Source organism: Emydura macquarii, unplaced genomic scaffold, assembly GCF_026122565.2.
Source record: "Emydura macquarii macquarii isolate MOO-44397 ecotype Brisbane River unplaced genomic scaffold, CSIRO-AGI_Emac_v2 contig_1644, whole genome shotgun sequence".
Taxonomy (NCBI): Eukaryota; Metazoa; Chordata; order Testudines; family Chelidae; genus Emydura; species Emydura macquarii.
The window spans coordinates 22,486,447-22,506,180 of record NW_027131781.1 but is presented as its reverse complement, the minus strand read 5'-3'; the positions used below and the strand labels follow the sequence as shown (position 1 = coordinate 22,506,180).

General features: G+C 39.8%; 1 protein-coding gene across 4 annotated transcripts in view; it reads left to right on the top strand.

Annotated features, from left to right (window-relative positions):
• The window catches only part of CCPG1 (cell cycle progression 1), a 41,733-nt gene that overhangs the window by 5,976 nt on the left and 16,023 nt on the right, over positions 1 to 19,734 (top strand). For all 4 annotated transcript variants that reach the window (XM_067555876.1, XM_067555878.1, XM_067555877.1 and 1 more), the window contains 2 exons: positions 9,580 to 9,650; positions 15,763 to 15,880. In XM_067555876.1, the coding sequence (XP_067411977.1) occupies positions 9,591 to 9,650; positions 15,763 to 15,880 (178 nt within the window). In that variant the 5' untranslated portion in view covers positions 9,580 to 9,590. The remainder of the gene's footprint in view (positions 1 to 9,579; positions 9,651 to 15,762; positions 15,881 to 19,734) is intronic.

The window sequence follows — 19,734 nt, the reverse complement described above, 5'->3', positions numbered from 1 at the left end:
CCCCTATCTATATTCAAGCACTTTCAGGCAGGAACTGTTGTTTAATATATGTTTCCTTAATTGCCTATCACAGTGGAGTCCCAACCTAATTAAGGTCTCTAGATGGTATCACAATATACATATTAAATAATAGTAGTAGTAATAGATGAATGAAAGACTCAAATAGACAGCTTTCTTAGAAGTTTGTAATTCAGTAGTAGTAAGACATACCATGTAAAAAGTTGATTTCTGTTTCTGTTATTTATTGGGACAAGGTCATCTAAAAATAAAGTGAAATTTAGTTCTTGTTGTTATAACACCTCAGATTACTGTAAATTGATCAATTTTAAAAAAAAAAGATTTTTTAATCTATGTACTTTGCATTTCATAGCACTTCGTGTAGTCTTCTTCAATCTTTCCCCTGTTCACTTGAGTCTTTCACACACCAGAGGGGGGAAGACACACTTTTTAAAAATAAGAAAATGTAATTTTGAAACCTGGGAGGGACAGCAGCCATAGAACCTTAAACTGCTTTTAATTATTTTTTTATTTGCTAAATTTCAGGTTAACTGTGTCCCTTTAAGTCTTTTAATATCAAACAGGATACCTTAGTGGATGATAATGGGTGAATAGCTGGGTGATGAATTCTTCAGTCCCTCCGATTTTGTACATTAATGCTTTTAAAAGATATATTTCTTTTTGAGCAGGTACTCCATGGATAATCAGAAAACTGCTGTATCCAAATGATTAGCAACTAGATTATTTATATGGGCTACTTAGCATTAGGCTGTATTTATGTAAGTTAATACTTATTTTGAAAAAATAGTAAATACTGCTAACAAGAACGCAGTAGTCTTGCATCTCATGTTCTAAAATATGATTAATAGCATTTATGCCTCTTATCTGTCTTCTAGAAGAGCACATTTAAAATAGACCTCAAATAAATTGCTATAAAATGTAGTACATTCAGTTGGTCCTATAACTCCTCCATATGACTGACTTTCTGGAATCCATAAAGAAAGGTCCTCCCAGTTACAAAATTTGGGGTGGGTGTAGGGAAGCTCCCCGCTGTTTTGTCCGTCCGTAGTCATTCTCTCCCCCTCCCCCCCCCCCCCCAAAAAAAAAAAAAAAAAAATCCCAACAAAATGTCAGTTTCCTGGAAACTCTGTAAGGTCAGCCTCATGTACTTCTTGGCTTCTCTGCGCATGATTTGGTTTCAGATGGGGAATGTTTTAGGATAGTATTCATAGACAGTGAAACTTTGAATCAAAGGTAACATACTTAAATTTTACTAGGGAGACTTGATTGCAAGAGGCAGTACAACCCTAATCATTTATAATTTTGCTCGGTAGATTTTGTATGATTTTTAAGAACATTAGAAAGCATCTACCTATTGCATGGGAAATGCAAGCAAGAAATATTATTAAGTAAACATAAAATGTACAGTTGAATGAAATGGAAAGTTATGGATCTTTTTGGGGGTCTTCTGATGCATATTATCAGTTAATGTGTAGATATTTTGAGGATTTTTTGTAATTGAAAGAAGTGATATTTCATACAGATGATTTAAGATCTGATACACAGCACACTTTGGGCACTACGTAAATAATGTTTCAGAAAATGAGATGTTTTCAGAAATCTAACCACATTATAGTTGTAACACTGTTCTCTCCTCCCCCTTTCCCTCCTACCTTGGCATTTATATCTAATCATTATTTGAGAAGGAAATGGATTATTTTATGTAAAGTAGGCAGTATAAAGAAAATTTGTAACCTCTCATTTACTAACTTTTTTAGAAAGCTTTACATTATTGCTTAAAGTGAATTTTAATTGGTCTAGAAGAAAGACTTCTTAATCCTACTCTTTGGTGCTGATAGCTGGAATATATCAAATAAGTGGAGCTTGCCTCTGCCTAAACCAAAGCCCCAGGCTGAACAGTCTTTCAGGGCTAGAACAAACTTTCCATGCTGGGCAGCTCTTTTCCTATCTAGGCTCCAAGCCAGTTTTAGTCCCAGGCTGAGCAGACCTCTGTCTAAGCCAAAGATCCGGGCTAACCTGACTCTGTGAAAGATGGGACACACTTTAAAGCTCCATAATCCTACTGCCACTGAACTACAGCTAGTCAGCAATTGCTTTGAAACAAACCATTTCATTACACACTTTTCTCATGATGACAACTTTTTACAGGCAAACTTTGAACATGAGATACTCTGTTCTTTAGACTAGTTTTCCTTACTTATCTAAGTAATGTCTAATTTTAATGTCTTTTTTAGGTCAGTTTAGAAACTGAGTCCTAAGTGCTATCTATCGGAAAAAGTTGAACTGTACTGTAGAGCAGATAAAAGCACAGCTTAAACTACTCATATATGTTTATCTTCCTGTTTTCGTTCCCCTCATTTGTTTCTTGGTCTAAAATAATAAAATAAGTAATTTAAGCAATATCTTTTTGATTTCCAATTTTTTTCTTCTGAACATGTGTTCCTATCATAAGTAGCCTGCTTGCGCCCTAAAATTTTGAGAGAGATCTTAAGCCAAATTCTCAACGACTGTTGGTTTTCTACCTTAAGTATTAGAAAAGTTAAATCCTGCTTCTATTTTTAAATTAAGTGTAATTGCCATTTTTAACATAGGGTTATGGATAGTGTTCATCAATTTAGATCATGTCATATTTTGTCCTTACATGGATTATTTTATCTTGAATATGGAAGATATGGAAGTATATGGAATAGCAATATAAAGTTTACCTGCAAAAAAAAAAAAAAAAAAAAGTATGTATACAAGTGGTACCTGAAGTATTTTAAAATAATGCGGTGAAGTTATTAGCAACTTTATTTTAAAACCCTGTATTAAAGAGCAATCTATTCCCCACTACCTTTTGGCTAGTGTGTGTGGGGGGAATACTATTAAAAAGTATTATAAAAGATCTATTTTAAATGATGTTGGTAACGAAGAATAATGTTTTTAAATGAGATTAGTTTCTAAGAAGTGTAACATTACTTTAAATGAGATCATTGGTGAAGATACAACAATCATGTTTAGAGACGATAATTCCAAGACAGAAACATTGAGTTATGGTTATATTTAGGTTCTATTAGTTTCATAAGGTTTTCTTTCTCTTTTGCCTTCGTCTGTAGCATAGGGCACAGGTCACTTGCTGGTGGATTCTCTACCTTGAAGTCTTTAAATCATTATTTGAGGACTTCAATAACTCAGCCTTAGGTTAGGGGTCTATTACAGGAATGGGTGGGTGAAGTTCTGTGGCCTGTGTTGTGCAGGAGGTCAGACTAGATGATAATGGTCCCTTCTGACCTTATGGTCTATAAGTCTAAGTAATAGTTTTCTCAAGACACACACTTTAGCTTGGAAATTTAACAGGCAAGTTACAATTTACAACAAACATTCAATAGTATGGAAATGCACAATTAAGGGTCAACCAAACAGCCTTAACTCTGCTCTCAGTGACATGCTGTGCACCCTTTGCTGATGATGAAAGGAGGTGCTTTTTTATTAATTAGTTAGTGAATATGATTTTAAACGCTCCCATTAACATCTAATGTAGACACAGTTTAAAACCTTTAAGATTGTGTTCTTTGGTCCTGTTTTTACCTAGCCTCTCACTTCAGAGTACAAAATCCATAACAAAATATTAGAAATGTTACACTGTGTTTGCACCAGATGCTAATGTTTCAAATCATGGTAGGTAACTAATTTATGAAAATAAGTGCATATTTTCTTACACTGTGTGTAAAATGGGCATCAAAGTTTAAAACTCAGGCTAGTAAGTGTTTGGGGAAATGTTCAAGCCAAGTGCATTCGTTTCCTTAAAATATGTGTAGAGAACGTAGAATTTTCTATTGATTTTCTCATTCTGCTTCCTTTGATAGAAACAGAGTATATATTACTTCTTGCCAGGATAACTCATCTTAATCCCCATTTTAGTGCCAATTAGGTAAACCAAAATTACACACCACCACTTTAGCTGGATTCTAATACGGCTTGACACACAGAACAACTACCGCTGGCACACAATTTGATTGCGCTTATCTTGTCTCATTATGTAACTTATTTCCTATATAGTCTGTATTTTCCTTTCTCAGTCTGCTTTCTCTTTCTTTTTACATGAAGACAGGAGCTTTTATTGACAGTTTTGTTCAGCTTCCTTTGCCACTTGTTCCTCCCTTGAAGTTCTAATCCTCTGACATCACTATTGGTTGCTGTGGTGATTGATTATAATGTCGCAGACAGGATTATGGCTAGTGATGCAGTGTTACCCAGTCCCAGAGCTCTCATAAAAAAAAATGCATGCATTCACTGTAGTGAAAAAGTTGCAGTTTATTTATGTTAATAAAATAAAACAAAATAATATAAGACAGGGTAAGAATGGGGGAAAATAATGCACAAACCATATGTTAGAACTCTCTTCCTCCCCCCAGTAGGCCTTAGGTATGTTTAGTTGATCCTTTGTCTTCTGATACCATCTGCTTTTTACTCGGAGAAAAGGTTTCCATCAGGCAAGGCTGATGATCCATGTCACTGGAGAAGTGGGTTGCCATTGGCATCTGGAAGCTGGGCACTACTGAATGTCAGCACGCCATAGCCAGCCAATTAGCATGGGGAGATCAATGGTTTGGGCCATTGTCATGCATGTGTGTCATCCCAAGGAAAAGATATAGTTACACCAGGTTATAAAGCTTGGTAATGATCAAATCATTGATGGCATTGCATCCATGGGGTTCCCAAACTGTAGTGGGGTAATTCATGGGACCCAGATGCCTGTTCTTCCCACATGCACATCAGGGTGCAGAATTTATAAACAGGTATATTTCTCTATGGTACTCTAAGGGCAGGTTGAGCACCATAGCAAGTTTACAGACATAAATGTGAGGTGATCTGTAACGGTCCACAATGCTAAAATCTTTCAGAACTTAGATTTGTTTACCTTAATGGAGGAAGGACGGTTTACTAGAGCCCTGCAAATTTGTAGATATCCATGGACCATATTTGCAGATCAGAGGTCAGATGCGGATACAAATTTGTATCTACACAGGGCTCTACTGTTTACCCTAGGATCAATAGGGACATTAAAGGTGTGAAAATCCTAGGAGATCCAGCTTATCCTCTGCTTCCCTGGTTAAAGAAGCCATCCACAAGCTGCTTGGACAGAAAGAGGGAACTGTTTACCACCTTAGTGATTGAGAATGACAGTGGAGCATGCATGCGGCCATTTGAAAGAAAGGTGGTGCTGTTTGTGGAATAGCTAGGGAGCTGCAGAAAAAAGCTTGATTATAGCTGCATGTTTAACAGTTTTGTGGGAGTTATGGAAAAAGCCTTATTGGTGAGCGGGAGGCAGAGGTGCAGAGACTTGTGAGCAGTTTAAGCAGCCAACAAGACGTCCAGTAGAAAATGAAAACAGACAAGGTGATATTGTCAGGGAGTCCTGTTGTGTTTATTTTGAGTCAGTGGCCTGAAAATGGGCAGCTGTATGTCCAGCTGTTAACTTGTGAAGAGGAGTGGGATGGATTGTGAGTGGTTTAATATTTTTTATGGGCAGTAGAAGTGTGGCATTGGGGCAGCCCTTATTTTAACTTGTCTTTGCCTACCTACTTTTGTAAAATCCTATGAACTATTTCAAACTTAAGGATTTTCTGTGTAAAACATATTGATGTTTATGAATGAATTTTTAAAGGCTTTTGTTATTAAGTAATCAATTATGTAACTAAAATAAACTTTTAATTAAAGCAATAGTGAATAAAAAATTCAAAGTACAACTGTGCAGTGCAGGGCATAACCCAAAGCAGGGAGGGGGTGGTTTAAAGTTCAGGTGAGCATGTGCCTTTCCTCTGGGACTTTTTCATGGCCTCCTAAACATAAGAAAGGCCCTTCTGGGTCAGACCAGTGTTCCATCTAGCCTTGTGTCTTGTCTTCTAACAGTGGCCTTGCCAATACCAGATGCTCCAAAGGGAATGAACAGAATTGGGCAATTATCAAGTGATCTATCTCCTACCGTCTATGCTCAGTTTCGTGCAGTGAGAGGCTTAGGACCCAATATCCTCTGGCAACGAGTTTCACAGGTTGACTGTGCATTGTGTGAACTAGTACTTCCTGTATTTTTTATGTTGAGTGATGAGACTCGAAGTTACCAAGGACGTTAGAGGGCTCACAAGAGGTGGGCTCTCGATGCAACTATTATTGCTGCCCTGAGTTTGGGTTTGTGAAGGGAATGGCCTCTGGGAACAATGCTGCAGGGGTACAGCGGGGAGGAGTTACTGTTCCCAATAGCCTGTGTTTGTCCAGGGATTGCATAACATGACTGGGTCCTGGTTTGCTTTTTGCATTGCCTGCTGTCCTAACAGCAACGTGCAGTGCAGCAGCACATTCTGGCTTTGCATTGCCTCTGTCTCCCTGTCTTTTGGCATGGCAATGCTGTTCCTGCCAACTGCCATGCTGTCTTTGGTCACTCCATAATCTTTCTGGAGAGCTCCCTCTCATTTTCCCACTCAGTCCTCAATACTGCCTCCACCTCTCTATTTTTGTTTTTCTTTGGGGTTGTGCAGTGCGGTCCACAAACATTTCATCCTGAGTTTTCCATGTTCTCCCATTCAAGTTAGCTAGCCACTGAGATGTTGATAAATTCCTTGTCCTTGAGGGTCTAGCCACTACAGGTCCTGTGGTTGTGGAGTAGAGAAAACCCAGAATGGGTTACTGTTCATATTCCAGAAACTATGATAACATTTTTTTCATATGCATTTCTGACTTTCCTTCCCTGAGATTCTGCAGTCTTAGGTCTCAGTATCTGGTGTCTGTCCAGTAGATGTTGTTTGGCTTTGCCGTTGTACCTGAAAGGCTCTGTGTGGGGGATGTCCTGTTGGTGTTTGGGAATAATGTTCCCAGTCTGGCTTTGCTGTTTTGCTGTACCTTGGGTGTGCTTTTATGGTGTCAGAAGGGCTAGCAGGGGGCATCTGGGAGAGAGCTGGATACAATCCCCTCTACATCCTCTTTAGGCTGTCCTGACTCTGTGATATTACACTGAACTAGGTGATGAGGAGGGTGGAGATGGGGGATGGAGATTTGGACAACCTCGTAGCTCTAATCTGCCTACAATGATTGCATACATAGAGCACCCTGAACAGAAGTTAGCATGGAAGTATATCACAGTAGTAATAAATTGAAAAGATAGGAACTTACATGCCAAAAATCCTTTGAGAGGATCTGCCTCTGCAGTCCTGGCCTTGGTTTCTGGCTAGGAATTGGGCTCGGTAACTGCATGGCCAATGTCAGGGTTCTTAGTCCTGAAGAGATCCTGGCTTTTGGGGGACAGCTCTTCACTGGTTTCCTACTGCTGATCCTCGATGACTCTTGTTGGTCATCTTTGTGGGTGGGGTGTGGAGCAGGCAGCAGGTTCCACAACCTTGTCAATTATGTGTAATTGTGCAAAATCCTGTCCAGCTCCTCAAATATTGGACAGGTCACAATTCCGCTGCTGGACCATTTTCTGGTTTTAATGTATGTTCTCCTGAGCTGTTTGCTTTTTCTTGTATTGTTCAGTATCCTGGTTGCGGTGCCTCAGTCATCTGTTTAGCTATCTCCACAAAAAGATCTTTATTCCGGTGGCTGACCACAAGAGCTTCCTGCAGCAACAGTTCTCCCCAGATGGTGATGAGATCCAGGGTCTCAGCGTGGTTCCAATCAGCTTCACGAGTCTTGTTGTAGGGCTCCTTGAGTAATGTGGCACCAATCAAATCCAGATGCCAGTGGGCAAAATCTGGACCCATGCTAGTTTTTAAACAGGGGAGGGGATATCTGGTCACCTTCACTCCAGAGCAGGGGAAGACACAGAGTTAAAAGGTCAGTGATGGTTACCTGCAAAACAATGGGATAGCCATTAGAAGCCTGACAAAGTAATGCACAGCAGCATAATGTGCACATCAACAATAAATTGAACTAACTCAATTTGCAGCAAACTTACTTTACTTTGAAAGAGGATTCTAGTATATGCAATAAATGCAGAGCTAATGCACTATAATGAATGGGGTCATGTGTTCTCACGCTTTTTCAAACCAGACTAGTGACTTAATCTGGTTAAACCACCTCATGTGGACAAGCTCTTGCTACCTATCTGGTAACCTTCTCATACCTGACCCAAAGCTCATTCATGTTAATGAGTCTCTTTCCGTTGACTGCAGTGGATTTTTAATAAGGCCCCTAGGTAATATAAGTGTGTTAGCAAAGGACAAGCTAATATCTCACTGGATCAGATAGATAATCTAGATGGAAAGCATGAATGTATTTTGTGGTAGGTAAATTTCCTTTCTTTAAAATGGACCGACATTTAATTATTTTGGTTTTTCAGTATTCTAAATTGATCTCTGAAATGTTTACTGTTGAGAATTCTTAATCTATTAGCAGTGATCCCTTTTCTTATGTTATCAGTTTAATCATCTCTCTAGTTTTATTCAACCTTGGTATCCCATAAACTCGTTCTTCAATTCTATTGGATGGCTAGTACAGCATGATTCAATAGTTTTCTGATTGCTTTTTTAAAAAATTTCAAAATGTTGTATATACTGTTTATAAAGTTTGATGGACTCTGTTTTTAAAGTAGGTTAGATGTTTCTAAAAATAAAGAACTTGTAACAGGTTTTTATTTTTAAGTCTTGTGAGTGCTTAGAAACTTAGATTATATTTTAGCAACAATGAAAACAGAATCTTACTGGTAAATGGGAATAAACAAAGATCAGTTGCAGCCCCACATCCACTTTTTTGAAAATCACTCCCTGAGCCCTCTCTTATAGCAGCTATTATCAGTTCACAGTTTATTATAACTAAATTCCATCTTTACATTGTTTTGTTCTCATCAATCTGCTTTCTCCACCCACATTTCCCACTTCTTTGGAGTCATTGTTAGTGATTTCTTATATAGTGGAAGGAACTGAAAAATGATTATACCTTGTTTTTGAGGATAGGGGTAAAGTAACTCCAATAGACCCTGGCCTTCTAGAAGATTCCAAGTTTGTTTCCTTGAGCATGCTGAACTCCAAAGATTGGGGATTCATATGGTCAGTCATCTCAGAGAACCATAGTTGCTATGACAAGTAATGGTATTAATCAGATTTCATTATAGTTGCTTGGTGTCTTAGGCACTCAGCATTACTTTTTAATCTTTTAATTGTTTATCTGTAAACTTGTCTGTTTGTAGCAAATGTTCTTGGAGTATATTCCATAATTGCACTTTGTTTTTTCATCACATTTTGAGCATTTTAAAAAATAAATTGGGTGTATAGCCAGGAGAGCCAAATTCACTGTAGGGGGGAAAATACTGTCCATGGTCTTGATATAAAAAGGCTATATACTCAATATTTACTTAACTTTGCAAGAATATAGCTTTAAATACTGAAATATAAAAGTATACCTTTTTCTTCTAAGCAGACCTGCTCTTTTTATTCCAGTTTATTCCAGTTCTGTAAATTGTAAAGTATTGTATAAGTATTATAACAGTGTGATCTGTGCTTTTCTAATCTGGATACATTTTTATTTGTTGTTGTTAGAAAAAAATTATAACAATGTACATTGTATGCTAACATCATCTACTTTCACTTGCAGCTACTCTGAAAATGTCTGAAAATTCCAGTGACAGTGATTCATCTGGTGGCTGGACTGTTATCAATCATGAGGTACCTAGTCTCAATTAATTAAAGTGGAAGACAAGCCATTTCAGATTTTATTTTGAGCAACCAGGATGAATAGGTGGTGAATTTGAAGGTGTAAGGTAATTTGGGTGAAAGTGATCATGAAGTGATAGTTTTCATTCATGATCATTTGAAAGGTTCATGGTGACCAGATACTGAATATAAGTAATAGTGACAAGGGGGAAGGAATGCAAGCCAAAATAGAGAGAGAACAGATTAAACAATACTTAAATAAGGAAGAGGCTCTGTCAGATTGGTTGAACAGAAGGCTGCAGCATAATTCTGGGCCCCTTACTGCAGGAATCAGAGCTTTTGTGAAAAGGTGAGACAAATCCTGTTTTTTCCAGGCAGAAGCAAAGGAAGATGGCACCAAGTGTAGGCATTTCCCCTGGTGGAGATATTTACTGGACTGGGACAGTAGGGTAATTGATGGCCTGATGGAGCTCTACCCCCTTTCCCCCATCCCCAGCTATGTGTGGGAGAGATAGGAACTTCCCAGTGGCTGAAATCACTTACTGTGGGGTGGCCAGAAGGTCCCTTCTCAGGGAACTTGGGGATGATCCAAAGCAGTGGGGCTCATAAAGTTTCCCTTGGGCAGAGGGTTAGGTGCTCTTCTTACACAAGGATCAGGTGTTGGAAGGTTTTTCTTTTCTCCTGGATTTTCCAGGCACTAGCAGTAGCCTATAGTGCAGGTTATGTGTGATGCCAGCAACCGGGCTGCCATACTAGAATTGTGGATTTCCTGAGTCCTGTGCCCATACATATGGGGGTAGGCAAAGTAATGCCCTGTAGTGGAATCTATGTGGTGGCCCTCTACAAGGCATGCATGGGTGTGGGATTGGGGTAGTGGCAGCAACTCACAAAGTGTGGGTCCTTCCTGCAAGCAGAATGTTACAGATCACACATCTTTGAATCCAGTTCAGAGAGGGAATGTAGGAACAGTGGCCAAGGCCATTGAGAAAACTCCCCCATGTGACTGTGTGTAGGTGAGGTCATACATTGGCGCTAACTGTCCCACTGTTTCAGCAAGGGAAGCATAAGCAGCAGTAGCTGCTCCATTCCTGGTGCACCTTTTTGAAGTCAATAGAGATAATATCTAAAGGTATATAGAAAAAGTATATAGAAATAATATCATTCGTGCATAAGGAAGTCATCATGGAATGTGTGTGGGTTAGAGAGATGATGAGGGATATGGAGGCTAATAGAGTAACTTGGCTTTGAGGAAGTTGATGTGCCATCTAGCTGCTATGTGCAGGCATGATGTTTTGACAAATGTTTGGAGGGAGGATCAGCCTTGTTAATATATATTACAAATTAGTCTGTTGGTCCCTGTTACAGGGCTAGCTACACTCCTGTCGCTTTCTGGTCTTTGTGTTCACTCCTTCATGTGTCTTGGGATGGAATTTTACAGTTGTCCCATTTTTTGACCAGGACATGGGCTTCAGTAACCTGTTCTTACCCGGCAGGTCTGACTGAATTTTCCCTTTGGGAGTCTGTGACCAGTGGTATATAGTGACAGAAAAGCTTTCATAAATCAAAAGTGTTGTTTATTTAGCAATAGGAACAAAGCTTTTAGAGAAAAAGGATTTTAGGTAAAAGACATGAATTTAACTGTTGTTTTAAAGACTTACCATCCTTGGTGGTAACCTAGGCAGGCGTAACTTCTTCAGGATTCTGTGTCTGGTTCTCTGAAAAACATCTGCCTCTATTTAGAGTGTCACTTTAAATCCTGCCCTAGGGGTTTTGTTCTTCTGTGCTTGGGAGTCCTTGTTTGTTGCTAGTCAAAACAGTTTTATAGGCTCAGTAGGAGATCGAACCAGAGTCCTCAGAGCCAGTGGTTCTGTTCTGGTGTTGTCCCTTAAATGACTCTTAAATTGTCAGCTGATAGGTGGCTAACAGTGGAGTTTTTGTGGGAGTTTGTAAGTGGGAGTTTGGGGGGAGGATTCCCTCCCTTCCCTTTCTTTTTTTTCTAGGAATAGGATCTAGGAAGTGAAGACAATAGTGAGTACTGAGGCAGCACTAGAAGTGACCAGAGGAGGAGAGGAGACAAAGAAGGTAGTTGGATGCAGAAGCTGTGAGATGTACTTCATCTTTGAGGGAGCATCTGATGTATGAAATGTGTGTATGAAATGTCGTCTAATAGAACTCATGGCAGAGAAGATCTAAGGATTAGACATGCAGCTAGAGACGATGGAATTCAGATGGGGACTTGGAGGTATAATGCAGGAGAGGAGAAAGGAGGTAGTAGAAACAGCGCAAGATTGATGGATATCTGCCAGACAAAAGGAGTTGGAGAGTGGAAAGCTGTAAGAGGAGAGTGATCAGTGGAAGAATGTGACCATGAGGACAAAGCAGAGGAAGAGACCAGGTAGTGGTGGTGAAAACAATTGGAGTAACAAATTTGCTGCACTAGGGAATGAGGAGGAGAGACAGGCAGAAGATGCGGTGGTGAGGAAGAAAAGAAGAGAAGCCAGTCTCTGCCGAAGAGAGGAGATGATGGAGAAAGCCAGTGACAGGAGCCTAAGAAAGAAATAAGGATGACGTGCAGGGGACTGCGAAAGATAATGTAAGACAGATTCATACAAGCACTAAGAAGAGACATGTCTGTGTGGTTGGGGACCGTACTCAGAAGAATTGACAGGTCTGTTACCAAATCAAATCCAGAGAACAGAGGAGTTAATTCCTTCCAAGAGTACTAATTACTGTATCAGAAAATGCTTGATGTTGTCTCATATCTTCATATCATCTGTTCATTTAAGTCACAGGGCTATTTAGAGGTGTGTTGTATTTTTTTTTTTCCTGAATGTTCATTCAGGTTTTAATAAATGATTTTGAGTGGCATATTTCTGAAACCTTTGAGATTAAAACCAGTGATTTTTGTAGTCAACCAAAAAAATAAAATCCCACGAAACAGTTGCTAAACTACAAAAACAGGTGACTTAGTTCTAAGAAGGTTTCAAAATTGGTAATAACCTTATAATGGGATTGTACAGACTTTATTCAAAAAGTATTTAATGCGAACGTTTTTTTAAGTCTCTAATGTTCCTAAAGCTTGTGATTAACATAAGCTCTCTTTAAAAACAAACACAACTCTGTTTGCTTAACTCCTGGAGGAGGGAGTAGTGGGGGAATGATCTTGAAGTATTACTGTTGCTGTAATCTCACACCTGCTGCTGCAAAAATAGCCAACTCTGTTTACAAAACAGTGGGAGTTGGTCTTGATCCAGCATGAGTTAGTGTTTTCACATAGGCTCTGTTTTTCTAACAATCTTACATGAATTTCCTCAGTGTTTTTTTTTCTGTTTTTTTGAGGAATGTTATATTATGAAGATCCACTATCCAGACAGTTTGATTAATCAAGCAAGACTGCCAACCATATTGCATAGTTCTATGCCCTACAGTTGCCTAGGCCTGTACATCTTCAGTCTCCATTTAGCTGTGAAGTAATCAGTGACGTTCAGTCAGACATCTTTGTTTTCCTGGATTAAAGAGAGAAATCCAATTTAGATGGGTTTTTAAATCTATTCTGCAGTCCAGTATTGTTGACCTTCTACGTTATAAATGTCACCTTGAAGTCCATCTGAAAAGCCACTCAAATATGCCAAGAAAAAAAAATCAGTTTGCACTGCTCAACAAAGACTTGTTAGAAGCTGGCAGTTAAATTCTCTGAAGTTTGTGCGGTCCCCTGTGCTAGGCTGGATTTTCACTTTCTCCTCCCAGCTGCCAGGGGCTCCAGGTACAGAAATCGAGAGTAGGGGAACTCTCTTTTCTGTGGTGTCAATGCTGCTTCTGCTGGGGCTCAGGCAGCATGGGAGAGAAGGAGGAAGCAACCAGATTTGAATGCAGAAGGATAAGGAATAGGAGATGGAAGAAGAGGAATAGATACAGGGTGGAGTGGTCAGGGCAGGAGCAGAGGGAGCAGGAGATGGGGGTAGGAACAGTGAAAGGGCAGAGGGGCAGGAGCAGGGTGTATGTAGGAGAGCAGATGGTGACAGAACACAGGCAGAGGTCATGGGATGGGCAGGCGCCAGAGGGAATGAGGAAGAGCTGGGGAGAGGAGCAAAAGGGGAGACACGGAAAGGCATGGGAGGATGGCGATGGGATGGGGCAAATAGGTCTGTAACACACTGGAAAGCACTACCCGATAGAACCTGGAATCTAATCTAAGAGTCCTGAGTCTCAACATTCATAGCTCTTTGTTGGCAGCAAAGGCAACACAATGGCAAAGAGTGTGTCTCCGTCCTCCTCTAGTGGAAATCCACTGCAACTTTCTAATGCTATCTGTTACTCTGTTAGTTCAAGTGGTAGAAGGCTATGCTGTGGATCTAAAGATCTCAACTCTGCTGGTAGCCCACATTGCGGTCAATATGGTTCCACATGATGGATTTTTTTCCCCCAATTTGTTTTTTTTTAAAAAAAACATCGTGATTAAATGAAAAGAATGTTGAAGTTGCAAGTGATGCACTCGAAAGTTATAACAGTATTATGGTTGCCAGTTCATTCTTAATTTAGCCCCTTACATTACGATGCAGTCTTTAACTACATATTCATATAATATTTTTCCCCTCCCACTTCTGCACTCAAGTCCAGCAGCTTCTTCTTGCTTGCTCTCTGGGCACCAGCAGCAGGAGCACTGAGAGCACAGGAAGGATAATCTCCCTGCTCTCTATTCCTGTAACTGGCTTTACAGCAGTGAGAAGCGATTGCCTGAAAAGTCCTGCTGCCCCCCCCCGGCAGCCTTGGGTTGGAGCATGCCCATTTAAGACAGAATCTTTGGAAAATTTAGCTGCCAAATTAACAAATCTCAACTGAGCATGTGCAATCTGTGGATTTTTAGAGGTTTATAACTTGGCAAAATTTCAGTGGATTTTCATTTAAACAGTGAAAGACACATCCCTGGCACCACAGTGACTCTCTGCCAAATTTCAAATCCCTTCTCCAAAGCATGGAAATGCAAGAGCTTTTCAGTGAAACATCTGTAAGAATTTTTGAATGTGGGAGAAAACAACGTATTTTTCCCCTAAATTTGTTCTTGGAAATGGCTGAACTATTTTTTTCCCCTGAAATTCAAAAAACCAAAACAACACATACACACACACCCAAAAACCCACATCCTGAGGCAGTCACTCAACATGGGGAAAAAAAGTTGAAATAGTTAAAATTTGTCATTGTTTTCTATAAACAACTGTAAAACAGGGTCTTATAATGGGAATGTTGGGCAACTTTAACTATAAGTCGCAGTAATAACTGAACATGCATATTTATATCTATCTATCAATGTAAACACATGAAAGAATTTGGTCACCTTCTGTTTATCCTGGGTAACACATGCACATTTGCTTGGATGGTGCTTTTCCTATTTCTCTGTCTTCCTTTTACAAGTAGTTATGTTCTCTGCTGGAAAAAAGTAAAAGTATGAGTGTGCAAGGGACAGTTTTCAACCTGATTGGCAGTACCTAATTGACAGGGGTGGCATGAGGATACCCGTTAGTTTGCATTAGTGAATCTCAGAGGGAATATTTCCAGATAAGAAACTGATCATTCTGTTAGGGTAAAAATATTATTTTAAACATTTTGCCATATGCCTGGAAATGTTCATTGTGAAACATATCAGAGCCTGTATGATACACTTCTAATAGGTTATACTTTTGAAACCCTGTTGAATTATTAGTGTCTTCTGATTTTTGAAAACGGTGTTGCTGTCATTATATACTTTTGTCTGAATGACACTGTGTATAGCTTGATTTAATGTTGGCTTTTTTAAGTTGAAACATGCCTTCCCCAATCCTCCTTTTGTTGGGGCAAAAGGAATCCAGAATAAAATATCTACATATATTTAATCTCTCTAAATTCTACATTTTTTAGCACAATAAAACATTTGGATACTTTAATTAACTCCAAACAACTAAATGGTGCAGTTACCAATTTTGAACAGCTAGGTTGTAGCGTAACACTTTGTTTAGTTTTAGATATGGCCAATTTTCATTTGGTCAGTTATTTTTGTTCATTATTGTTTTCTCTGTAACCCTTTTCAAGTACTTTAGAATTAAAAGGCTGGCATATCAGTAAATGTAATGTAAAACTTTCCGTTCTTCAGGGTTCTGATATAGAGACAGTGACATCTGAAAATGGAGGAACAAATAGTAACCTTGAGTTTGCTTCAGAAGATTATGCTACTTTGGTGGAGGAAGAAGAGCAACGGTTTGATTTGAGAGGTAAGCTGTTAGAAATATAGCTATTATATAAAATATGGAAGACTTATGTTGTAGCAATTGGACAAAACTTAGATATTCTATATATACACCTTAATGAAGACAGTACATTAGATAAGCCTCTGTCGCATTACTATTTTATCACTGTTGTGGATAACTTTCAGTAACTAACATTACAAATACATTCCTTCTTAAAGTGTATATGGGAGTGAAGTAATTAGTATGGTGTATATTATTATATCATTACTTCAGGCATGTAAATGAAGACTACCTATTTGTATAGTTGGAAGATAGCTATATAATTATGGGTACAGAAATATTAATGTAATTGAGATTCCTTAATGTTGTGTGATGGGCTACCAGAGGGTGGTAGAAGGGCGCTATGTTAGCTGAAGAATGACCAGGGCCCTGTTCCCCTAGCAGCTGCCCAAGGCTTCCTCCAGGCTGATTAGGGCCAGCTGAGGCCAGAGTCAGCTGGGACCTATTAAGCACTGCCTAGGAGCAGATATAAGCTCCCTGCCAGCCAGCCAGGGTGCTCTTGGAGTTTGGAGGTCTGGAGCTTTGGAGAGTGGGAGAAGGAGAACAGTGAGTGGCAGGAGCCAGAGGAAAGCAGGGGCTTGCCCAGTGGAATGGCTACTTAGCCCCAACGAAGACCAGGGTAGGGAAGCAGTCCAGAGAAAAGACTTACACAGTGCCTTATAGCAGCAGCCAGCCACTGCTGTCAGCCAGGGTCTCTGGGCTGGTGTCCGAAGAAGAGGGCGGGCTCGGACACCCCCTACCCCAACCTTAGAACCTAAGGTCCTGAGGGCACTGCTCGGCCTGCGAAGGCTTGAAGGAAGACTGGGCAGAAGCAGGACGATCACCGTCTTGAGACTGGTGGGAGCCCCGGGTGGCCATTTTGTGCCCACCACACTGGAAAAGCGCTCGGCCCATGGGAGCACGAAGGCCACCCCATCACAGATGTCATGCCAAGTCAGGATAATTTAGAAGCAAAAGTGAAATAAATATATATATATAATGAGTCCAGTAATGTCACTCACTGTATCACTCTGAAGTCTAAAATATCTGTTGAGGCAGTATGAAGTGATGGGAGCAGCTGTAGGCATGGTTGAGAGCTCTCTTGGTTCAGAATATTACCAGGTTGAATTATCACTGGGTTTTGTGGTCTGTTATCATGCAATTTTTAAGTTGTCAGCCAATTTGACTTTACATCTGCGCAGTGTTCAGCTACACTTTGACATATATCTATTCCATGCCAAGAGATCTAGAATAGATCATTGTGATCTGAGAGGTAGCTCAAACAATCAGCACCCTTATTCTACAACTAATTAGCTTGCAACAATTTCATTGGTTGTATGAGGGTTACTGCACAGATGGTTGGTTACTTGGCCAGACTGCCACATCCATGCACTCAACTGTCAACTTTACAAATCTCCCAGAACACCCATAGAGACAAATCAATGTAACCCCACACACAACAACACAACCAGAACATACAGAGCCCCTCATCGCAGCAGACACTCCTCAATGACCACAGATTTCCAAGCGCAGCCCATGCAAAATACACAATCCCCAAGCACAACCCCCTGCATTCTACATCTGCACAAAATAACACAAAATCTACTGTACGACCCTTCAGACACAAATCAATACAACCACAGTCAGCACACACAATAATCTGAAACACACACACCCCTCACCACAGTACACATCCCTCATTTGCTACCCGCACAAATCAACATACATCTCCCAGCACACCACACTCCAGATGCAACTCAATACAACTACAAACACTACAACACAGCTTTCACACACACAAAAACCCCAGCATAACACCCCCTGCAGAGACAATACAATCACTTGCACAACAACACAACCAGCATACACAAATCTTTCAGTACAACCAGTGCGCACACAAAAATCCCAAACACATTTAGCCTCTCAACACAGTAAACACCTTCATTCACCACACTCAGAAGTCTACACAGAATCTGCCAGCACTACACACACACTTGTCCACTCTCACTTATACTTAACATAAATTTGAGCAGTCACTGTGGATCATCACTAGTTGTTAAATAATCTTCAACTAATTGGCAGTATAGAGGTGCCTCAGTGTTAAGATTGCATCAAGATTTGCACTTAAAGGAGAATGAAAACCTTCAATTTTATCCTTTAATGATTGAATTTTAGTATCAGCATTTAACAATTTATCTCTTCCTAAGTTTGCCAGAGGTAACAGTTAAAAATGAGTCTTTTTTGAAACTTTTTCCTGAGTCTAATTTTTTCAGACTGACTCTTTACTCAAACAACCACAGTCCCTTAAAACATCAGATTTCTCTGTCCTACATAGTTTACCATGTTGGGGATAAGAGAGTTTTCAAATCATACTCTGAAATATATAGTTATTATCATAATTTAATTGAGCTCTGCAAAGACAAAGAATGGAGCTGTTAAATTTCATTAGCTGCTACTTCTCTGCAGCTGAGTCGATCTCCCTGAATCCACAGATCAACTCCTTGCGCACACCACCGCAGGTCCTGACCTTGAGGAGCCGGGCTGGACAGCAGTGATATGGCAAGGGGTGCTGTGAGCTATGAAGGGGCATCAGAGGAGAGTGGAGTATTGAGGGGATGCTACTCTTGGCAGCAACAGCATAGGCGGGCCCTTGAAGATGATGCTTCAGCACAGATATATATATATTCCACCTTCTCCTTGGAAGCTCCTTGGAAGCTTTCCCACACAGCCCCATTTCCCCTCTATGCCTCTCCCTCCCATATTTTCATCTCCTGAGGATCTCAAAAAGAGAGAAGCTGGAGAGAAGCTGTGCTCTGACAAACAATAAGAGTTTGTCAAATTGGAGCACTCCCTCTTTGCTTATCCATGTCCCATTTTGTTTCCCAGCCCCTATGGCTAAGAGAGCACAGTGTTTCTGCATTGAGGGATCAGTGCTTCAAGAATACCCAATGGCAATGCTGCTGGGAGCTCAGGAGGAGTGTGTGCCCATGTGAGGGTCTCTGAGCGTGGAGTGGAGCTAAAGGGATTGAATGGGGCTTGTGGGAACTATGTGAGTAGAATGGGAGGAGTGGGGCTGTAGAGAGATTTCAGTTAGGGAATCCACTGTCACTATGACAAGGCGTGGAGTTTGAAGGGCCAGCCAAATCTTAAAACACATCATTTGAAAAGTTGGAGCCTGTGCGTGCTCAAATCTGTGTTAATGAGATTGCTCAACATTCTGAGGCTTTTAACATAAGATCTTCCTCCATTTGGGCATGCACATTTTTTATTATTATCTTATCTTAGCTTCATAATACAAATTGGAAAAAACTACCCTATTTAAAATTTTTATAAATAAATTGTTTAAATAGGGTAAGTAGTTTTTTTTCAATTTGTATTATGAAGCTAAGATAATTCATGGTAAGTTTTATGAAATGGGTTTAACAGTGAGATGATTCATGCAGTTAATGCAAAACCCCAAATGGTAAAATATAATAAAATGTTGATTTAATGTCTAGGAACCATTATCCAAAATGAGGTCAGGTCCCCCAGCATCTAATAATTACCTTGAAAAATCCTTGGATTATCCAGATTTACAGATGTCCATCATGGTGTCTGGATAACTAAGGACATACTGGTGAATTTAATCTAAGTGTATATTTAGGATGTAGATGGCTTTTGGTATGATCAATGTAATAAGTGTCTAAATAAAAGCATCCTCAAATGATCATATCCTAGTGATAAAGTATTTGAATTCTGATGTTTCTTAGAGGGATATTGAACAATTTAATTTAATACATTTGAAGACTGTTTGTTCAGGAATGATTTGACTTTAGACATTGTTTGATATTACTGAAGAA